The sequence below is a fragment of the Crinia signifera genome, chromosome 6, assembly GCF_055691185.1.
Source record: "Crinia signifera chromosome 6, ASM5569118v1, whole genome shotgun sequence".
NCBI classification, from domain to species: domain Eukaryota; kingdom Metazoa; phylum Chordata; class Amphibia; order Anura; family Myobatrachidae; genus Crinia; species Crinia signifera.
The window spans coordinates 253,854,858-253,873,312 of NC_139222.1; the positions used below are offsets into that span (position 1 = coordinate 253,854,858).

Here is an 18,455-nt window from a genome sequence, read left to right on the forward strand (position 1 = left end):
TGATAATGTTCTCATCGACCAAACGCTTATGTCTGTCTATCTCCCGATATGGTCGGCCTAGACGCTGTCAACAGTCTTTGTGTCCAACTAGACGTTTACAACCATGAGTTGTCAACCACATGGTTGTCGATCGGATACATATCCTCACATGGTTGCCAATTGTAGCCCACGTCGATCATAATGCATTAAAAGGAAGAAAAAAATAAAATCATGAAAAACGCATGTCGATCCATCACCTGGAGACTAGTAGCACAACATAGAACCACCTCTCCATCATACATGGACCTCAAGTTCATACAACACCTCAAACACTATGTCAAAGTGCAACAAGCGCACATTAACCACCAGTGCCAGTTACCTGTTCAGAAGGTTAAGGCTCTATTTTGGCAGATGTACAGTATTCATGTTTAGCGATGCACAATCTCCCTTTTTCCTTGCATTTCATATCATGCACAGAAGTCACCTAATAACAATCAGCTGTCTTGACCATACCCGACTAGTCACTGTCCGACCTTTACATTATGACCACTTTAGCATTTACATATGACAGTCAACACGACAATGCTGGGAGAACATTTGTGCATGCCCGCTCTACAGTACAGGACAGGAGTAATTTTTTTTGGGTGGTTTTAGTTTTGTACAGACAATCCATGTCTTCCCAATTCCAGTTGACTTCAGTAGGCTTGGGATAGATCAGCAGTCCCTCAGGAATGATTACAGGCAGGCTGCCATACACATATCCGTGCTTGGAAAGGCTGCAAATATTTAGCAAATTCCTCATTACCCGATGCTGTAATTATGGGAAAAACAGGATTTCCCTCAGACTAGTCAAGTGGTTCCCAAAGTTTTCTTTTGGATCACGGAGCCCCCTAGAATATTACATTTTATTTTCCGCAGCACCCCTATGCTACACGTTTCTTATTGAGAAATGAACAACAAATTAGTCACTTGTGTTTATAGGTCATCCCTTGGTTCAGTTATGTGGTGAGGGATAGGATTTGCTACAGTTTACACACACACACACACACACACACACACACACACACATTATTGATCCAGACAACCAACCCAGGGCACCCTCACAAATGACTCCAGGCACCCCCAATATGCCACAGGGGGTATGGTATAAGTTACCTACAGTTGGGACTCAGAGGTTAGTCAGAATCCTGACCCATCAGTAACACTACAAGGGGGGGGGGGGGGGGTTCAGTGCACACTGAAACTCCTAGCACGCTAGCTACACTTGCCATCTATTCTATTTTCCCTATATGGGGGTCGTGGACCCACACAAGGGAATATAGGCGTGTCAGGATTCTGGTGTCTTATAAATCACAGCCGGAATACTAACTATCGGGACTCATCCAACACCCAAAGTTACTTATGCCAGAGTCATGCCGAACAGGCTTCTGGGCACTTTAACTAGCAGTGTCCTGGTCAGTGATGTACCCCCAAGGAAGAGGCAGTAGAAGATGTGTTTTTTACTGAGTAACACTTAATTGAAAGGTTATGTCTAAATTCACTCTTCATTCTTTTTTGGGGCTATGTTCTGAATCGAATAGCAAGAGCACTGGCTGTTTCACTCCAACTATTTTTCCCTGAATTCAGTCAAGAGGACAAGCTTGTGAATAAATATATTAAGTGGTAGGGTCATTCTAATTCAATTTTTTTTTTTTTTTTTATTGGTGGTGCTTCGTTCACAGATCCCATTTTTACAGGAGAACAGTTAACAACTCAAACTCTAAATGCCATGGGCTGGGCAATTTTAATTTGGAGCTTGATGCAAGAGGTTTTAGAAGGTAGAACAGAATGCCACCTATTCCAATTATCCTAAGCCATAGTGACAGTATCCCTTTGGTGAGACGGAGTGTTAGGGAGGTATAAGTTACTCTCTCAAATGTCCAGGATCCCCCAAAAAGTATGTGAACCACCTGGATCTGGCCCACTTCAAAGGAAATGGATGATCCAAGCGCCTGATGACCAGATTATTGGTGAACTACAAGCAGCAGAAGAAGTGGTTGGTCCACAATTGGCAATTGTCATCACCATGACCCCTACACTTCCTACTTGGACATAAGACATTGAAAGAGTATGCAATTATGAGGTTATATATTATAAAAAAAAAAAAAAAACCTTATCTCCATATACAGTAGGGATTACTGGAGGGGAGATAGTGGACAGGAGCTTATTGGGCACCACTAACTGAGGATTTGGTACTTATTTCCTAGCACGGCTCCCATCGCATAAGATTGTATACAATTGAAAAGATTTTTAATTGTATGTACAATATCGCATCTTATGGATCTCATGGATCTTATGCATCCATAAGATCCATAAGATGCCATAACATAAAAATAATAAAACCCCAAATAACCATTGTTAACGCCACCGGCACTATCAACACCAACCCGAAGCGCAGCGAGCGGGGGGGGGGGGGGGTAGCAATTAAAATTGGGGTTTTGGGGGATTTTTACATTGGTATAAATGTAAAATTGGGTCTCAGGGACCATTTCACATTGATTCCAATGTAAAAATCTCGTTGATTGCATCGCATGCATCTTATGCATCATCAGCTGCACTCATTAATCACTGACACATTTTAAAAGATACACAGATGGAGCTAATTAGCTCACTTGTTATTCTGTGAGGAGACCTGCAAAACATGCACTGTTGGTAGCTCTCGAGGACTAGGGTTGGCTACCCCAGATCTAGATCGTGGGCGCCGTGGTAGGAAATAAGGACCAGGGATTTTAATCCCACTCATTTGCAAACATTTATTTTATTGATATTATATTAAGTCAAACTCCCATGATTAGTCCCGCCTCTTCCTATGGCTTATGATTCATTGCATTACACTCCATATTATAATAGGAAGTGATCGGTATGTGGGAGGGTCATATACTTTTATGGGTGTCCGTTGGTATTCTCCCAAAATGTGGGTCACCAGATGTTCTGAGAGAGCAGAGAGCAGGTATGATTGGGATACAAGTATAGCATGTTTTTTCTTCTACATTGAGCAAGGAGAGATTTATAACACATTGGGGCACTTTCAGGACATCAAGATTTTTGTTATCATTTCTCCAAGTAAAGGAAAACAATGTGTGATTTTGGTTGTGATTACAGCACTTTTACATGCCTACCAACCATACTGATTGGTGTGGGGTTAGGTGGTATTTCACAGTCATACACTGGAGGAAAGTGCATCTACTGCATGCATCACAAAAAAACAACGGTGGCCATTTCTCACAGCAGTGAATGGCAATCCAATACCCTTTGAGCCAAACGTCCTTCGGCATGTGATGTATTGCATGCGATCCCGCTCACTGCTGCTGGGAGGGGACCCGAGCCGGAGGTCTGGCGCGCAGCAGGTCAGACATCTGATACACATGGGACCACGCATCAGAGGTCAAATATCTTGACTTTGACGCTTTTTACCAGATCTGTCAGAATCAGGTGGAAAGTGGCAGATTAGTGTATGGGGCCTTTAAATGATCATTTAAAATAACCTTTAATTTCTTTAAGGAAGAAGGGGGGGGGGGGGGGGAGTGTAGCGCTAGAAGTTCTACAGATGACATGCACATAACATGTAGCATGCAGAGATAGTTGTAGTCTGAAGGTGTATGTATTGGAGACACTTTAGCATGCCCAAAGGATAGAAAAACAGGTTATTACCTGAGCCAACACCCAGACCTGTGAGCACATTTCCAGGCATGTTTATCAAAGAAACTTACCAAAATATGTATTTTCACATTTAGGATCACCCGAACGTATTAAATCCTTTAATTTTTAGGCTTTGAATTTGCATATAAAATTTCCCATTATTGCAATTGCCCAAATTCACTAAGAGCCATTGTTTGGGAGAGGGCATTAAGAGGGGTCCCCAACTAGTTTCCCAGCCAGAGAAGAAATGGAAGCCAGGCCAGTGATCCGCTTTGCAGCTGAACAGGAAATACCTGCACCTGGAGATCAGGCAATCAGTGATCTTTCTGCTCCAGCCACCTGGTCCCCAGGCTACTGCTCTGTAACCCCCGAACATTTTACAGCATTCAGTACCGCTCATATGTATCAGACCAGGTGGCCGGAGTAGAGACTCTTCTTAATAAAAGGAGGAGGGGGGCAGTGATCGTTGTGGCAACGCATGATTTCTTAAATTTCTGATTTTGGAGAGTGGATTCAGAGTCACAAGGGAAGCTCTTGTCCCTGCATGAATAATCAATACATCCCTGCAATGGATTAAAAAGTTATTGCATTGCAGATTGGGACAATTTTATCACATCCAACCCATAATCAGTGATGCGGATTGTGACCCTTAAGCTGGGTACACATATATACAATCCAACCGTTTGGCCGACTGTACTCCCGTCGGACCGTCCACAAACAACAGCCGATCCCGCGCGTACACACCTGTACAATTTTACTTGCGACGTCCGATGTACTCCCGTCCAAACAGTCGCAAGAAAAAGATTGTACCACCGTACACACTCTCTCGATTTGGGCTTTTGACACGATATATATGAACAAAATTATCATAATGGGCTGGGTTAAGGGCATACCAAAACAAAGAGGCGTGAGTACAGAACCTAAACAAAAGTGACGGGGTACGCGTCTACTAAACTTCAGTATAGAAATGCCGGTCTGGTCCCGCAGTTAAATTTGAGAGGCACAAGCAGACAGACCATAGCCCTTAAAATGGCCAAGGATAATACAAGGCACAGTTGCTAATATTTCAATATGCAATACATAATGGGACACACACGGAGCACCAAACTTCTATAAAGCCGGGTATGCGACTAGTCAGTTTGCGGTAGTCACCCTGCCAAACTTCTATAAAGCCGGGTATGCGAGTATAGTCAGTTTGCGGTAGTCACCCTGTAGTAGCATACCCAGCTTAATAGCAGTTTGGCAGGGTGACTACCGCAAACTGACTAGTCGCATACCCGGCTTTATAGAAATAATGAACTACAATAGTTACACTATAATAAGTACATAGATTCCATTCATGAAGTTGTAATGGCTGGACGAACATGCATATTAGATGTAAATGTGTAGCAGCAAATGATATCAGAAATAAAAAGGGGAGATTTATGAGGTGAATATACTGAACACAGTTTATTTAATCAGTAATAGTGCAATGTTACAATGTTGTCAAAACAAGTCTAGATGGTAACAATTGGAAGCAACACATGTAACAATGTTAGATAAAAGGGTATGTGTTGGGTCATTGCTCATATATATTACCAGATTTAAATTTTTAGGAGTGTACCCAGCCTAAGCGGCTTCAGGGATCAATGCTGAGCAAGGTAGCAGTAGTGTTAATGATAAGAAAGTTCCTACTAGTAAGGGGAGTGGTCAGAGCAATAGTGTTATTTTAGCCACACCCCTGCCATGCAGTGCTGGGAGGGGATGTTCCCAGACAAGTGTGGATGCGTACACACTTTGGGCTAGATTCTCTAAAGTGATAAAATGGAGAGTGATAAACAGCCAACCAATCAGCTCCTACCTGCCATGTTACAGACTGTTTGAAAAATGTCAGACAGGAGCTCATTGGCTGGCTGTTTATCACTCTCCATTTTATCACTTTTGAAGCTTAGAGAATCTGGCCCTAAAGGTGCCCATACACTATGCAACTTCTCTCCTGGTCCTTCTCGGGTGGCAGGATCACCGTATTAGTCAAAATCTAATACAGTCTAAATTGCACAGTGTTCAGTCTCATGTGATGCAGATTCGACAAGTGTTTAGCAGTATTGCATAGAAAAAGAGTGCAGGCAAGTCTATCTTGACTATTTAGCTTAAAGAATGTATTTGGTCTAAAGACAAATAGCAAGATAGTCTAAAGGGGTGTTTACATGGGCCATTCGGCTAGAGATTTTGACTACATCATTAAAATCGCTTTGGTTTGCCTAAAATCGCCCCGTGTGTACTTAGCGGGCAACAGTGAATATTTTGACTAGACGTTGCAGCATCTATTTGAATGTACATGTGGGCTGCAGCTGGGGATGGCCACCGGCAAAATCGCGATTCACATAACTTTGTCAAAATCTCCCAGCTAGTGCCCAGTGTGTAGACCTCTTCGGATCTAAAAGTACATCTAAAGTGCAGTTAGCCAAAATCGAATAGTCAAAAGTCCTCCATGAACCAGAATCGCACATTGTGTCCAAAAAGTTAAAAAAAAAAAAAAAAAATCCTCTGAATATAAAGAATTGAACAAGATCAACTCTTCCAGGCTAAACTTTCCAAAGAACCCCTCAATGCAACACTTTGGAATGGATCTTATAAATTTCCATTGTTTTACAGATAAAGTCTTCCAGTCAGAACCTGAAGTCCCCAATACGTATTCCATCTGCCATGAAAATGCTTTAACTTTACTGATGTGATCGAGAGATTAGGGTGGTATCAATCCATGCCGATTTTTCCAACAGTTGGAAATTCGTAAATTTTTGGTCGATTTACATTCAACCCAAGTGCCGATATTACAACTCAGAAAAATTGGCAGAGTCAGAAAACATGTGGATCAGCGAATTACTCACCAATACACACGTTTTAGTTGAAAATGTAGTCATTAGACACTTTTTTGCCATTGCAGATTTGACAACATAAAAACCATCTGAAAAGGCTACATTGAATTGGCCTGTCCGGATTTTTGGACTAGCCGAAAAGTGGGCAAAGAATCATGCGCCGGGGATGTCCTGCAGAGACTGACCGTCAGCAAAGGCCTGGGGTTCCTGCATTTCAATTACCCAAAGTCTGCTAGAATCTATCTACATACTTGAGGCAGACAAAGTTTCTTAAGTTTTTTCCTATAGGTCCCACGGCCACTTCATCCAAAGTCAGTTCCCAACCATCCTGGGAACTCCCTATCATTAGTCATTTGGAGTAAGGTGAACAAATACTACATACTCCATTACCCCCTTATGGTTGCCTAATGATTACATTTTTCGACATCTGATAGCTTTCTTTTAACTCGAAAATAAGCTGGTCAGTTGCCAGTCCGTGACATATCAAAGAAATTGCCGGTCTATGCTGTATTTACGCTCTAGTTGGCTTCAGTCATACTAGCAACTTTTTGAATTATACTATTAAAAATGGTCTACCAAATGGAGGGCTTACACAATCAGTGAACATTATAGAATTCGGCAAATGAGGGGGATAACTATTATGCCTAGGTGCATAGTCTCCCGTAAATCTGACCCTGCGCTTCAGGAGACCTTCAGTAGATTGTGCTGGTAGTGGACCTAAGGGAATGACTCAGACTAGATCAGCCCTGACCTGCATTTTAGGAACCATGTTTAAACAATAAAAAGCAATGCTTTGGCCCCTTGGCAATGGCTCACCTTGTGGAAAGCACACTACTGGCCTTTATTTATTTATTTATTTATTTATTTATTGTTTGCTCTGTATGTTCCGTGACTTACTGACCTTGTAGTAAATAAAGTCCTTTAAAAAAAAATAAAAACATAAAAACAGGAGGAGAAGGAAGGACAGACATATGGTGGGACTTCCCACTGATGAGTCTTTTGGAAGGAGGTTATTCAACTTTCTTCTGAAATACTGGGGTTCCAAACCCCCTTTTAATCAACTTCTGGCTACTCTCCCACACTTCCATCCCTCTATCAAAATACAAGCAATCACTTCTTAAACATCTTAACAACGCAGCAAGAGCGGTGATACCAGTCCATTGGCGGTCTCCAGATCCTCCCACGGTCTGGGAGTGGTTCCAGAGAATAGAGTTCTATAGAGCCATGGGCAGTGTCTGACTGGGGGCATGAAGGGCCCACCGGGGAATGGTGTTATAGAGGCTCACTTTGGCCAGTCCCAGAGGGGTGTGGCCAGCTGTCACAGAAGTTTGGAAAACCTTTAAAGTAAATCATAAATTCTGCTTGTGCATGCATAATAAATGTACCACATTAGTAACAGTGCTCTGTAGAAGAAAAACCATAGTCCTTTGCAGTATAATGTAACATTTGTATAATGTATAATTTGTGTGCACAGTCTGGAACCTGATCCCTATAGTTGGAGGTGGGGCCCCCAGGCAGTGTCGACTACCGGGGCTTTCCTCTGTACCCCTGTGGGCCAGTCCGACACTGGCCATAAAAGACATTATTCAGCAATCAAAAAGCACTCAGATTACACAGCCACCTGGCTCGCCTTTAAAAACCACTACCACCTATAAATGCCATATACCAAGATTCCCCATAACTGACTGCCAATACAAACTATCAAACAGACCAGAGAGTTTTACCTACCAAAACACAACTGGTTTGACTATCCTTCTCCCATGCCCATAACTCCACCTCCCCTCCTTTCCAAACTCTATTCTCCCCATTGTCTTGTCAATTTTGCTGTTAATATGACTGAAGTGTCAAAGCATTATGTTATAATTCGAAGTGCTTCGTCAGACTAGACATATCAAGAAGAATTTATGCCAAAGCAATCCTCCGTAAAGCAGAAATGACAAACAGCATGGATGGTTAGAAGAAGATGGGCGACCCACAGCTGTGGGTCTAGCATAGTGATCATGGAAATTGTAGCAACCCAAACCTCATTTTCAGGCATTGTCATTACACTTGTTCACTTATACAGTGACAGGCAAGCTTTGTAACTGGTCACCCTTATGCCAATTGTGGAGGTCAGCCTTTGGTGGGCAAGGAGTGTGGCACAACAATAGCCCCGCAGCCCCCTTGGTAGCGGGGGCACGGGGGGCTATTGTAACACCGCCACCACAGATTTAGTTGTTGCTGTGGTCCACCATAAGATATTAAGAGCATATCCCACATTCTCCACTGACTTTATACTACATTCCCCTACAGACAAATAAAACTCTGGGACGGGAGTGAAGATCATAGAGATGCCAAAACACCTGAGGGTAGTGCATTGCGGTTACCACAGAGTATTGTTACAGTAGTCAGACAGAAGCCGTACAGCTTGATTTCCCATAACTACTGTATGTACTGCAATGACTGGCATACAATGGTATTACCAAATATATATTGGGCACGGCTGGGACAAGATTTATATTTAAAGGGCATGAGAAGACATCTATCTACATTGCGGCCCATACAATTCAGCAAGAAGAAGGGTGACATCTAGCCTGGGCAATCCTTCCGAGACCCCAATATTGACTCCCGAGACGCCCAATTGTACCAACTCCTACAGAGAGCAAGATTAAGCCTTGTTGGTGCCTGGGGAACGTAAGACTTTGGGTGGGGGGGGGGGGGGGGGGATGAGGTGGGTTATATTTAGATAACGGGGGTTTTACCGCATTTTTGCATTTACTGCATCCGGTCAAGAGTCAGATTTAAAAAGCATTTCAATCAATTTCTCATGCTGTTGTGCAAATGGAATAGACAACAGGTGGAAATTATAGGCAATTAGCAAGACACCCAAAATAAAGGAGTTGTTCTGCAGGTGGTGACCACAGACCACTTCTCAGCTCCTATGCTTTCTGGCTGATGTTTTGGTCACTTTTGAAAGCTGGCGGTGCTTTCACTCTAGTGGTAGCATGAGACAACTCATACAAGTGGCTCAGGTAGTGCAGCTCATCCAGGATGGCACATCAATGTGAGATGTGGCAAGAAGGTTTGCGGGTCTGTCAGCGTAGTGTCCAGAGCAAGGAGGCGCTACCAGGAGACAGGGCAGTACATCAGGAGACGTGGAGGAGGCCGTAGGAGGAAAACAACCCAGCATCAGGACCATTATCTCTGCCTTTGTGCAAGGAGGAACACTGCCAGATGACCTCCAGCAGGCCACAAGTGTGCACATGTCTACTCAAACGGTTAGAAACAGACTCCATGAGGGTGGTATGAGGGCCGGACATCCACAGGTGTGGGTTGTGCTTACAGCACAATACCGTGCAGGTCTTTTGGCATTAGCCAGAGAACACAAAGATCAGCAAATTCGCCACTGGCGCCCGGTGCTCTTCACAGAGGAAAGCAGGATCACACTGAGCACATATGTGACAGATGTGACAGATGTGACAGTCTTGAGACGCCAAGGAGAACGTTCTGCTGCCTGCAACATCCTCCAGCATTACCGGTTTGGCAGTGGGTCAGTAATGGTGTGGGGTGGTACTTATTTGGGGGGCCGCACAGCCCTCCATGTGCCATTAGTTACCGAGATGAGATCCTCAGACCCCTTGTGAGACCATATGCTGGTGCGGTAGGTCCTGGGTTCCTTTTAATCCAAGACCTCATGTGGCTGGAGTATGTCAGCAGTTCCTGCAAGACAAAGGCATTGATGCTATGGACTGGCCCGCCCATTCCCCAAACCTGAATCCAATTGAGCACATCTGGGACATCATGTCTCACTCCATCCACGTTGCACTACAGACTGTCCAGGAGTTGGCGGATGCTTTCGTCCAGGTCTGGGAGGAGATCCCTCAGGAGACCATCCGCCACCTCATCAGAAGCATGCTCATGTGTTGTAGGGAGGTCATACAGGCACGTGGAGGCCACACACACACACACACACACTACTGAGCCTCATTTTTACTTGTTTTAAAGGACATTACATCAAAGTTGGATCAACATGTAGCGTTTTTTCCACTTCAATTTTGAGGGTGACTCCAAAGCCAGACCCCCATGGGTTAATAAATTTGATTTCCATTGATAATTTGTGAAATTTTATTTTCAGCACATTCAACTATGTAAAGAACGAAGTATTTAAGAAAAATATTTCATTCATTCAGATCTAGGAGGTGTTAGGTTAGTGTTCCCTTTATTTTTTGGAGCAGCGTACATTTAATAAGCAGACCACTTAGAAGTATAATTCCAACCGCTTGTGGATTATTATTATTTTTTGTATTAAACAGAAACCTACCTGCCCCTCCTGTGAATGGCTCCTTCCTTAGGGACCACTGATGAGGAGGTACTACACAAAGTGAATGCTGACCCCCACCTCCAGTCCCAATCATCAGATTGCTAGAGTTGCTGACATATTTAGGGTTGCAGGTGCCAAATAGAATGGGACAACTGAGTCAGCGGCCTGAAGCAGAGTACGTAATTAGAACACTGTTCTGTTTAAACAGATAAGTGATCTCCTACAGGAAGAAAGTTACACAGTAATACGCCGCTATCCCAGCCACGTACAGATCCACTAGCAGTGGAAGATTTTCCTAGCCCATGCGTCACGCTGCAACTTGTCGGAACAAAAGGGCAGAACGTGTGGCACTTCGTTCATTTAATAAGAACAAGATGCAAGATGAAGAGGCACAGGGCATGGCTGGACAGGCCCCTCCAAAGAAACAATGCCCTGGTGTTAAGATGGATGTAGGAAAAAGCAAAAATGTGTCATCACTGAGCAGGCTGGAAACATTACACCAGAAAACAGTACAAAAGCATAGAAGCAAAGTTTTAGTCTGGTGCAGTTTTCTTCAGACAAAATGTAATATTTATAAGATACTTGGCTGATGGAGAGGATTGCAGGTCATTAATTTGTGGTTGATAATAGGGCCGTGATGGCAGGGCCGGCGACAAGGGGGAGGGGGTGGTTTTGGGGGACAAGTGTGACGGGCCACAGTGATCTGAAGTGCCCGAGAGCTTCCATGCTCCAGCACAGCCGCCACCTTTAGTAGCTGGCCTGTCAGTGACCCTCACAGCCAGGCCGTCTACTGTGCACCATCTGTGTGTGGCCGAGTCAGACTTACTGACTGTGTGCCACTGCCGCCTACTGTGTGTGCGCCCTGCCTCAGAGCAGTCTACTCTGTGTGTGTGCACGGCCTTGGGCCGCAGGTGCACAGCCGTACCCGCAGCTGGCGCTGTGGCCTCAGTCTGTAGCTCCTGTACTTATACTGCGCATGCACAGGTAGTCTGTTCTGTGCTCTGCGAATGACCCGCCCTGCCTGCTCTACATTCTTTTTTTAAAGTGACAGGCCAGCAGCAGCAGGAAGCAGCAGCCAGGCCAGCAGGACTGAGTACGAGAGAAGTCCGCACCTGAAAGCAGGATCTGGAGCAGCGGAAGGTTAAATGAGGCTCACGCAGAAGAGGGTTGTGTGGATTTGGGATTAGGTGGGGGGGCCCCAAAAATATCATTGTACAGGGCCTCAAGATTTCTGTTGCCCATGCTAACAAGTAGGTTAATGTCACCGAGGGCATATGGGTGGATACACTGCTGTGCAGAGCTTTGCATACTGAATATAATGTTACATGTTTTCTGGCTATTGGAAAGCCTGCTGCTAGTGTGCATAGATGAGGATGACGGTTCTAAAAGAAAAAAATAAAGATAGTGGTGGACTGGTCGCAGACATGCAACCCTGCATAGGAATGGACTGGCCCACAGGGGTACAAGGGACCCTCACCTGGTTGTCCCTACGGTCTACTTATTAATCTGGTACACGATCATGCATGCACTAGCAGTACGTACATACATACATACATACATACGTACATACATCTATCATGGAACCCAGGCCATGCACTCTTTAATTGTTAGCCAAACTCCAATAAACAGTTGACCACACCACCTCTGGAGGTTAGTCCTACCCCCAAAAAGGGCCCCCTGAGTGCATTCCTCAGTGGGCCCTTCATGTCCCAGTCCGACACTGACCCTTCGTAAGGACGAATATCCAAGTTAAGTTCCAGGGGTAAAATGAGCAAGTAGCTTTAGCCTCATTGTCCACAGAACAGTTTTTTTTTTTTTTAAATATAGTGTGACAAGGAATCACATACACTGGATAAGTTGAAGCCTTGGTCTTTATTTTGTAGCAGGTAAAACAGCATAGGCAAGGATGATTACAGTATACAGGTGTCACAGCATAGAACACACTTCTCAGTATATTCCAGTGGTCCCTACCATAGCCCACACCCCCATGCCTATCACCTGGGCAGCTGTTCCACCATCAGGAACAATGACCTCCCGACCTGGAAACACTTGTATCAGGAGAGCACAGGTGCTGCTAATCAGCCCAGCCCTGATCACATCAGTTTTCCTGCTGCTGCTTTAAAAACCTAAACCGGATCCTCCACATTACCTTCATGTGGAAGTATGCGGTCCCTGCCACACTAGATTAGTTTCTTAAAATGTCTAAAAAAGGAACTTCTGTCACATTTAAGGGAACTAGATGAATTAAACTGGTAGTGTCAGACCGGGGGTTTGACAGCCAATCACATGCTGCCAATAAAGTCACTTCCCCAACACCCTCACTCCATTATACCTGTCTAGATTTAAAGTGGAGCACAGAGATCAGGTGCAGTCCTTATGTAGGACCCATCCATCCTACATAAACATGCCCTATGGAAAATACACAACTCCAGCTGCCCTCCTGCTACCATATTCACTGCTAGTTTAATCTTCTTATAAACAGGCAATGACAGATTGAGGTTCCTAGTAACCCCAGGGTAACTAGCGGGGCTCCTGCCAATAAATATATCAATAATATATGCTGGCAAGGTTCTTAAACTATAGCAAAATGTACTGAACACCGATATAGCTATAAGGGGCCTTAGTGCGTGTGGGGCCTTCAGCGTTCACCATGTTATTCCGGCTATGCAAATAGCGGACAGATTTATAATGCGCACCTTTATAGTAGATTTGCTGGCTCTGTAACTTAGGCAATACTAACAGAGTACCCCGCCCCCCTCCCTCTATCCCTGTCTGCATTGGATAACATTTCTGTTGCATATTAGTGTATGAAGAGATTTATGCAGGAGAGAGGTTAGCTGCACAGTTACACAACTAAGGTAATAAGACCCAGCTACATACATGCCAAGTAATATTTACCACTGTTTCCTCACTGGAGCCTGGGCCGGGATGTCCCTTCATAGCCTAAGTACAATACTAAAGACAAAGTGAAACAGCTTCACCGCAGCGAGTGTGTGTCAGACATGTTTTTTCCATTACAAGTTTGTTCAAAGTCAGTGACTCAACAGGCAATTATGCAGGATACAAGATCTGGCCCAGATGTGCGAGATCTCATCGGATGACAGAAGTTTGCTAAAGTATGTTCTGTGGAACAGCGCTAAATCCTCACATCTAACAAAATATGGGCATCATCGAAGGCACTTCGTATCAGAGAAGCTTCTTTTAACAAGTTACAGCTCATTAATACGGTTTATACCCAGTTAAGGAAAAAATATCCAGAGCCAAAAAATAATATAATGACCAGTCAACATTTATACAGAGAGCACCCCCTATTGGTAACTCCTGGTAATGACAATTTGAAATGCATTTCCAAAAATGGTGATTTATTTGGTGTGAACTGATACCCCTTTCACACTTCAAAAATATCACGGGTTTTTGCACATGAACGCGCATCAACCCGGGATTTAGCTCAGTGTGAAAAGGTCTTGAAAGAATATCCCAGGATGAACATCCCGGGATTTCTAACCAGGTCCTGGCCTGGGTAGATTCCGGAATCGACCCGGGATATGGTCAGTGTGAATGGTCCCGTACCCGGGACTTTAAAAAAAAGCTGCTGATTGGATCTTTCTTGGGCTCACAAATGCTGATGTCATCTTTCAGAGCCCTGGAGACCCCTGCAAATACTTATACATGTGATTAGAAATGATTTCCCGGGATCAGTGTGAATAGGGCTGTCCCGGGTCGATCCCAGGTCTGAGTGCAGTGTGAAAGGGTACATTCCTGGGAACACATTCCTGGGTATGAACCGGCTCTGCGAGTGTGAAAGGGGGTATAAACCGGCAGGACACACTAATACATTAAAGAACTGCATAGCAAATATATCTAGGCCACAATACTATGCAGGGCCGGATTAAAACAGGGGCAAAAGGGGTCAGTATCCCTGGGCCCCCCCTCTAGCTAGGAGCCCCCTGTGGTGGCATGTAAAGAAAAAAAAAAGTTTTGTGCATGGGAGTGGGGTAGTGCAGCAGCATTACCTATCTGCCAATGTGACAGTGACTAATGGTGCTGAGCATCGGGAGCCAAGGCACACTGATTGCACAAGTGTGTAGTGCATTACTGGGAGTTGACCAAGTCCCATGACAAGAGGGCAGAGGCTGACAGATTTGTGCTGAGCTCTGATTGGTGGAGCTCATTACATGCTTCTCAAGCCCATGGAGGACAGCAGCAGCAGCCTGTTCATGGGAGGGTTTTTAATCAGAGGCAGGGGGTCCCCCTGTCTAAAGTGCCCCGGGCCCCCCCGAAGGCTTAATCTGGCACTGAAACTATGTAACATGTCATCTTACCTACAGAATCCACCAAAAGAGGGAAGGAATCTAAAGCTGGTCCTACATTAGTGAGAGTTGGCCACTTTTCACCCAGCTCCAACAGATCAGGCTGAGAAGCGGCCAAATCGTGCGTGTTTGACAACCAATCCAGGGTCCCGTACCCATCAGATTGGAGTCAGAGATAGGACCTGCAGCACAAAGGATCTGTTGGATCGCACGGCCTCCAGAAGCGGCGAATGGTATCACATGCAAAAGGACCGTATGCGATATATCACATGCGATCCTGCTGCCCGGGAAGCTCCCAGGTGGCTCATGGGAAATCTTATGCGACTTCTCCCTCTGAGATTGTGCGGAAATGCGGAAATGGTATCATTATTACCATTTTCTATGTGCACTCTATAAAACATTTTATTTGCGAGAAGTTGTGGTACTAGAAAGCATATTTAAGGGTGGAGATAACCATAATACACCCCAGGGTATAAACTATGGTAACAAATAATTAAGTCTATGCAAGTATGCAGCTCAGAGGAATGAGGCACCGCCTAATGACACTGAAGCAATAGGACACAAGAAACATCAATCTATATAAAGACACATGCCAAGAACTATCTACGATGTGTGTTTCTATTATAGCCATACACATTATACATTGGTTATTTGAGCAACAATGAAAGCCTGGCCCCAGACCCTCTTCCCAATAAATATACGGTAGTTGAGATCACCAGGATTGCCCACAGGACCAGGCCTGCTCAAGGTGTGGTCACTGGTTCTCTATAGACTTGTAGAAGGTGAGAGAGTCATGTGACCTGTGTCGTAAAGGCTGCCAAGCGGAACAGAAGGACAATTGTTCCTAGGGCCACTTGTTTAGACATGTGACTACTGTCAATAAAAGAGGAAACATTGTAGTGTTCTGTAATGACTATACAGGGTTCCTAGCAGGTACATCTTATTAGTGCTCATTGGCCTACATGATCCACCAATCATTATTAAGCTTAATACACAGGATTACCAGCTCTGAGGCACTCTGCTCAGCCTATATAATAAAGCGGGGGTGCTGCTATATTGTGGGTCTCTCTGACCAAAAAGATGCCCATTCCATCTCTGTTGGTAGATTATGGGCATGACACGGGTTTCAATACGATTTTAAATATTTTTTATGGAACTCACGATACATTTAGCATAACACAACATAAAGGGTACATAGTCACGAATACAAGGGCCAACAAGGTTAGTTACAAATAACCAAGGTAAGCAGAAGGGATATGTTGAAAGGAAACATATGATCACTTTGTAAAAAAAAAAAAAAAAAAAAAAAAAAAAAAACCAGTTAGGCCCAATATATATCAAATAAGTACAAAAATTTGAATCCGATATGACATAAAATACTATTATACTAAGATACCATTTCTTGAGATACTGCTTAAGCGGTTTCTGGTTTGAATGAGAAACACTACAATCATTTTATGCAGGTTACACAGCACACCAGGTGAAATACACAGACACTTTTACCCAGCAAAGCATTCATTAGACCAGGATATAGCAAACTGTCCCAATAACTGTGTTTGCAGAACTAAAAGTCACAGAATGCGGTAGATTTACTAAAGGCCGATGATGACCGATGTTGTGTCGATACTGTGCAGTTTAAAAAGCAATACCAATCGATTGTGGACTACAACACACTAGCCCAGGGCTGGGCAATTGCGGCCCTCCAGATGTTGAGGAACTACACATCCCAGGATGCTTTGCATTAGTTTTGCTATGTGGCCATGCTAAAACTGATGCAAGTCATGCTGGGATGTGTAGTTCCTCAACATCTGGAGGGCCGCAATTGCCCAGCCCTGCACTAGCCTTTAAAAAATGAACATCGATTATGGAGGATTTTAAAATCGGTCAGCATCGACCTTTAATATAAATGTACACCCATAAGTGAGGCAGGGAATGCAGGATGCTGAGAATTCCACAACAGCTGGCAACCATTGTGATAGATAGCAGTGATACCACACAGGGACAGCAACTGCATCCAAACGTTTCGGCTGGTGCCGATCAGACACGTTACACTGTTGCAATCACACAGGCAGCTTTGTCCTTGGTTACAACAGAGAGGAAACAACTCGTTAGAATGCACTTATAGGGAAAATACCATATAATACTGTCTGAGTGAGCTCATAAGAAAACTGCAGCAATCTGCAGCTAGTACATCCCAGCCATGCCTTACCTCTGAAGGTGACTGTGACTATAGGATCCGGCCTCCCAAGCTTGGTTTTAGGGACATTATAAGCTGCCTCCACAAAGACCTTCAGCATGGTTGCACAGTGTTGGGGAGATCCTTCCTGTATATGGGACAGAGCTGCTGCAGGGAGCCCCCTTCCTGAGCTCAGCCACAAGCAGCGCCGCTGGTCAGACTGGGAAGCAGCTGCAGACACCGGATTGTTTCTTTAAAAGAAAAAGTTGGGTGGATCTTGTGAGTGCTGATTACTCCCTTCTGTGCACAATACCTGTGACTGATGTCAGCGCAGGTCTCAGCCTGTCAGTCAGCCTCCTGTAACTGAGCACAGCATGCAGCATTCACTCCTACTGACTGCTGTATACAGTATATACTGGCTGCCCAATGTTTCATTCTGTTATCAATTAATTAGTGTGCTGCTGGAATCCTGTGCATGTTCTATAAATGGTAAGTGTGGTGTGTTATGTGCAGTAGGGATCATTGGAGGAGTTTATATTAAACGCTGGACAGATCATATTACACAGCACTGTACAGAAAATAATAGGACCGGGTAAAAACCGGTACAGTCCAGACTGCGTGAAGTATACAGATTCAGGCAGCAATCTTTACACACTAGAGCAGGCATGTCCAAAGTTGGCCCTCCAGACAAGGGCGTAACTACCATAGGTGCAAGGGGTGCAGCTGCTATGGGGCCCAGATCTGAAGGGGGGGCCCATCTTTACCGTATAAGTAATATGTTTTACATACATTTATTACCATCAATTACTCAATAGGGGGCCCTTACAAACTTTTGCTATGGGGCCGTACGAATATCTAGTTACGCCCCTGCCTCCAGATGTTGTGAAACTAAACATCCCAGCATGCTTTACAATAATTTTAGCATTCTTTAATAGCAAAACTGTGGCAAAGCATGCTGGGATGTGTAGTTTCACAACATCTGGAGGGCCAACGTTGGACATGCCTGCACTAGAGAGTGGTGTACACTGGGGGTGAGGCACAGCCTTTCCTGTAATACTAGCGTATATGCCGGCGTTTTGAATTGATAAAGTATGTCAAAAATACAAAGAATATATTTAAAAAATCTTATTTTATTATTCTAATCATTTTTATAGTCA

The 18,455-nt window shown here is 44.2% G+C and overlaps 1 protein-coding gene across 4 annotated transcripts in view; it reads right to left on the bottom strand.

The window, feature by feature from the left end:
• MYOF (myoferlin) overlaps positions 1–17,541 on the bottom strand; it is a 156,855-nt gene extending 139,314 nt beyond the window's left edge. For all 4 annotated transcript variants that reach the window (XM_083149355.1, XM_083149354.1, XM_083149353.1 and 1 more), the window contains exon 1: positions 17,332–17,541. In XM_083149355.1, coding sequence (XP_083005481.1) covers positions 17,332–17,419 — 88 coding nt within the window. In that variant the 5' untranslated portion in view covers positions 17,420–17,541. The remainder of the gene's footprint in view (positions 1–17,331) is intronic.
• Between the last annotated feature and the right edge of the window lie 914 nt (positions 17,542–18,455).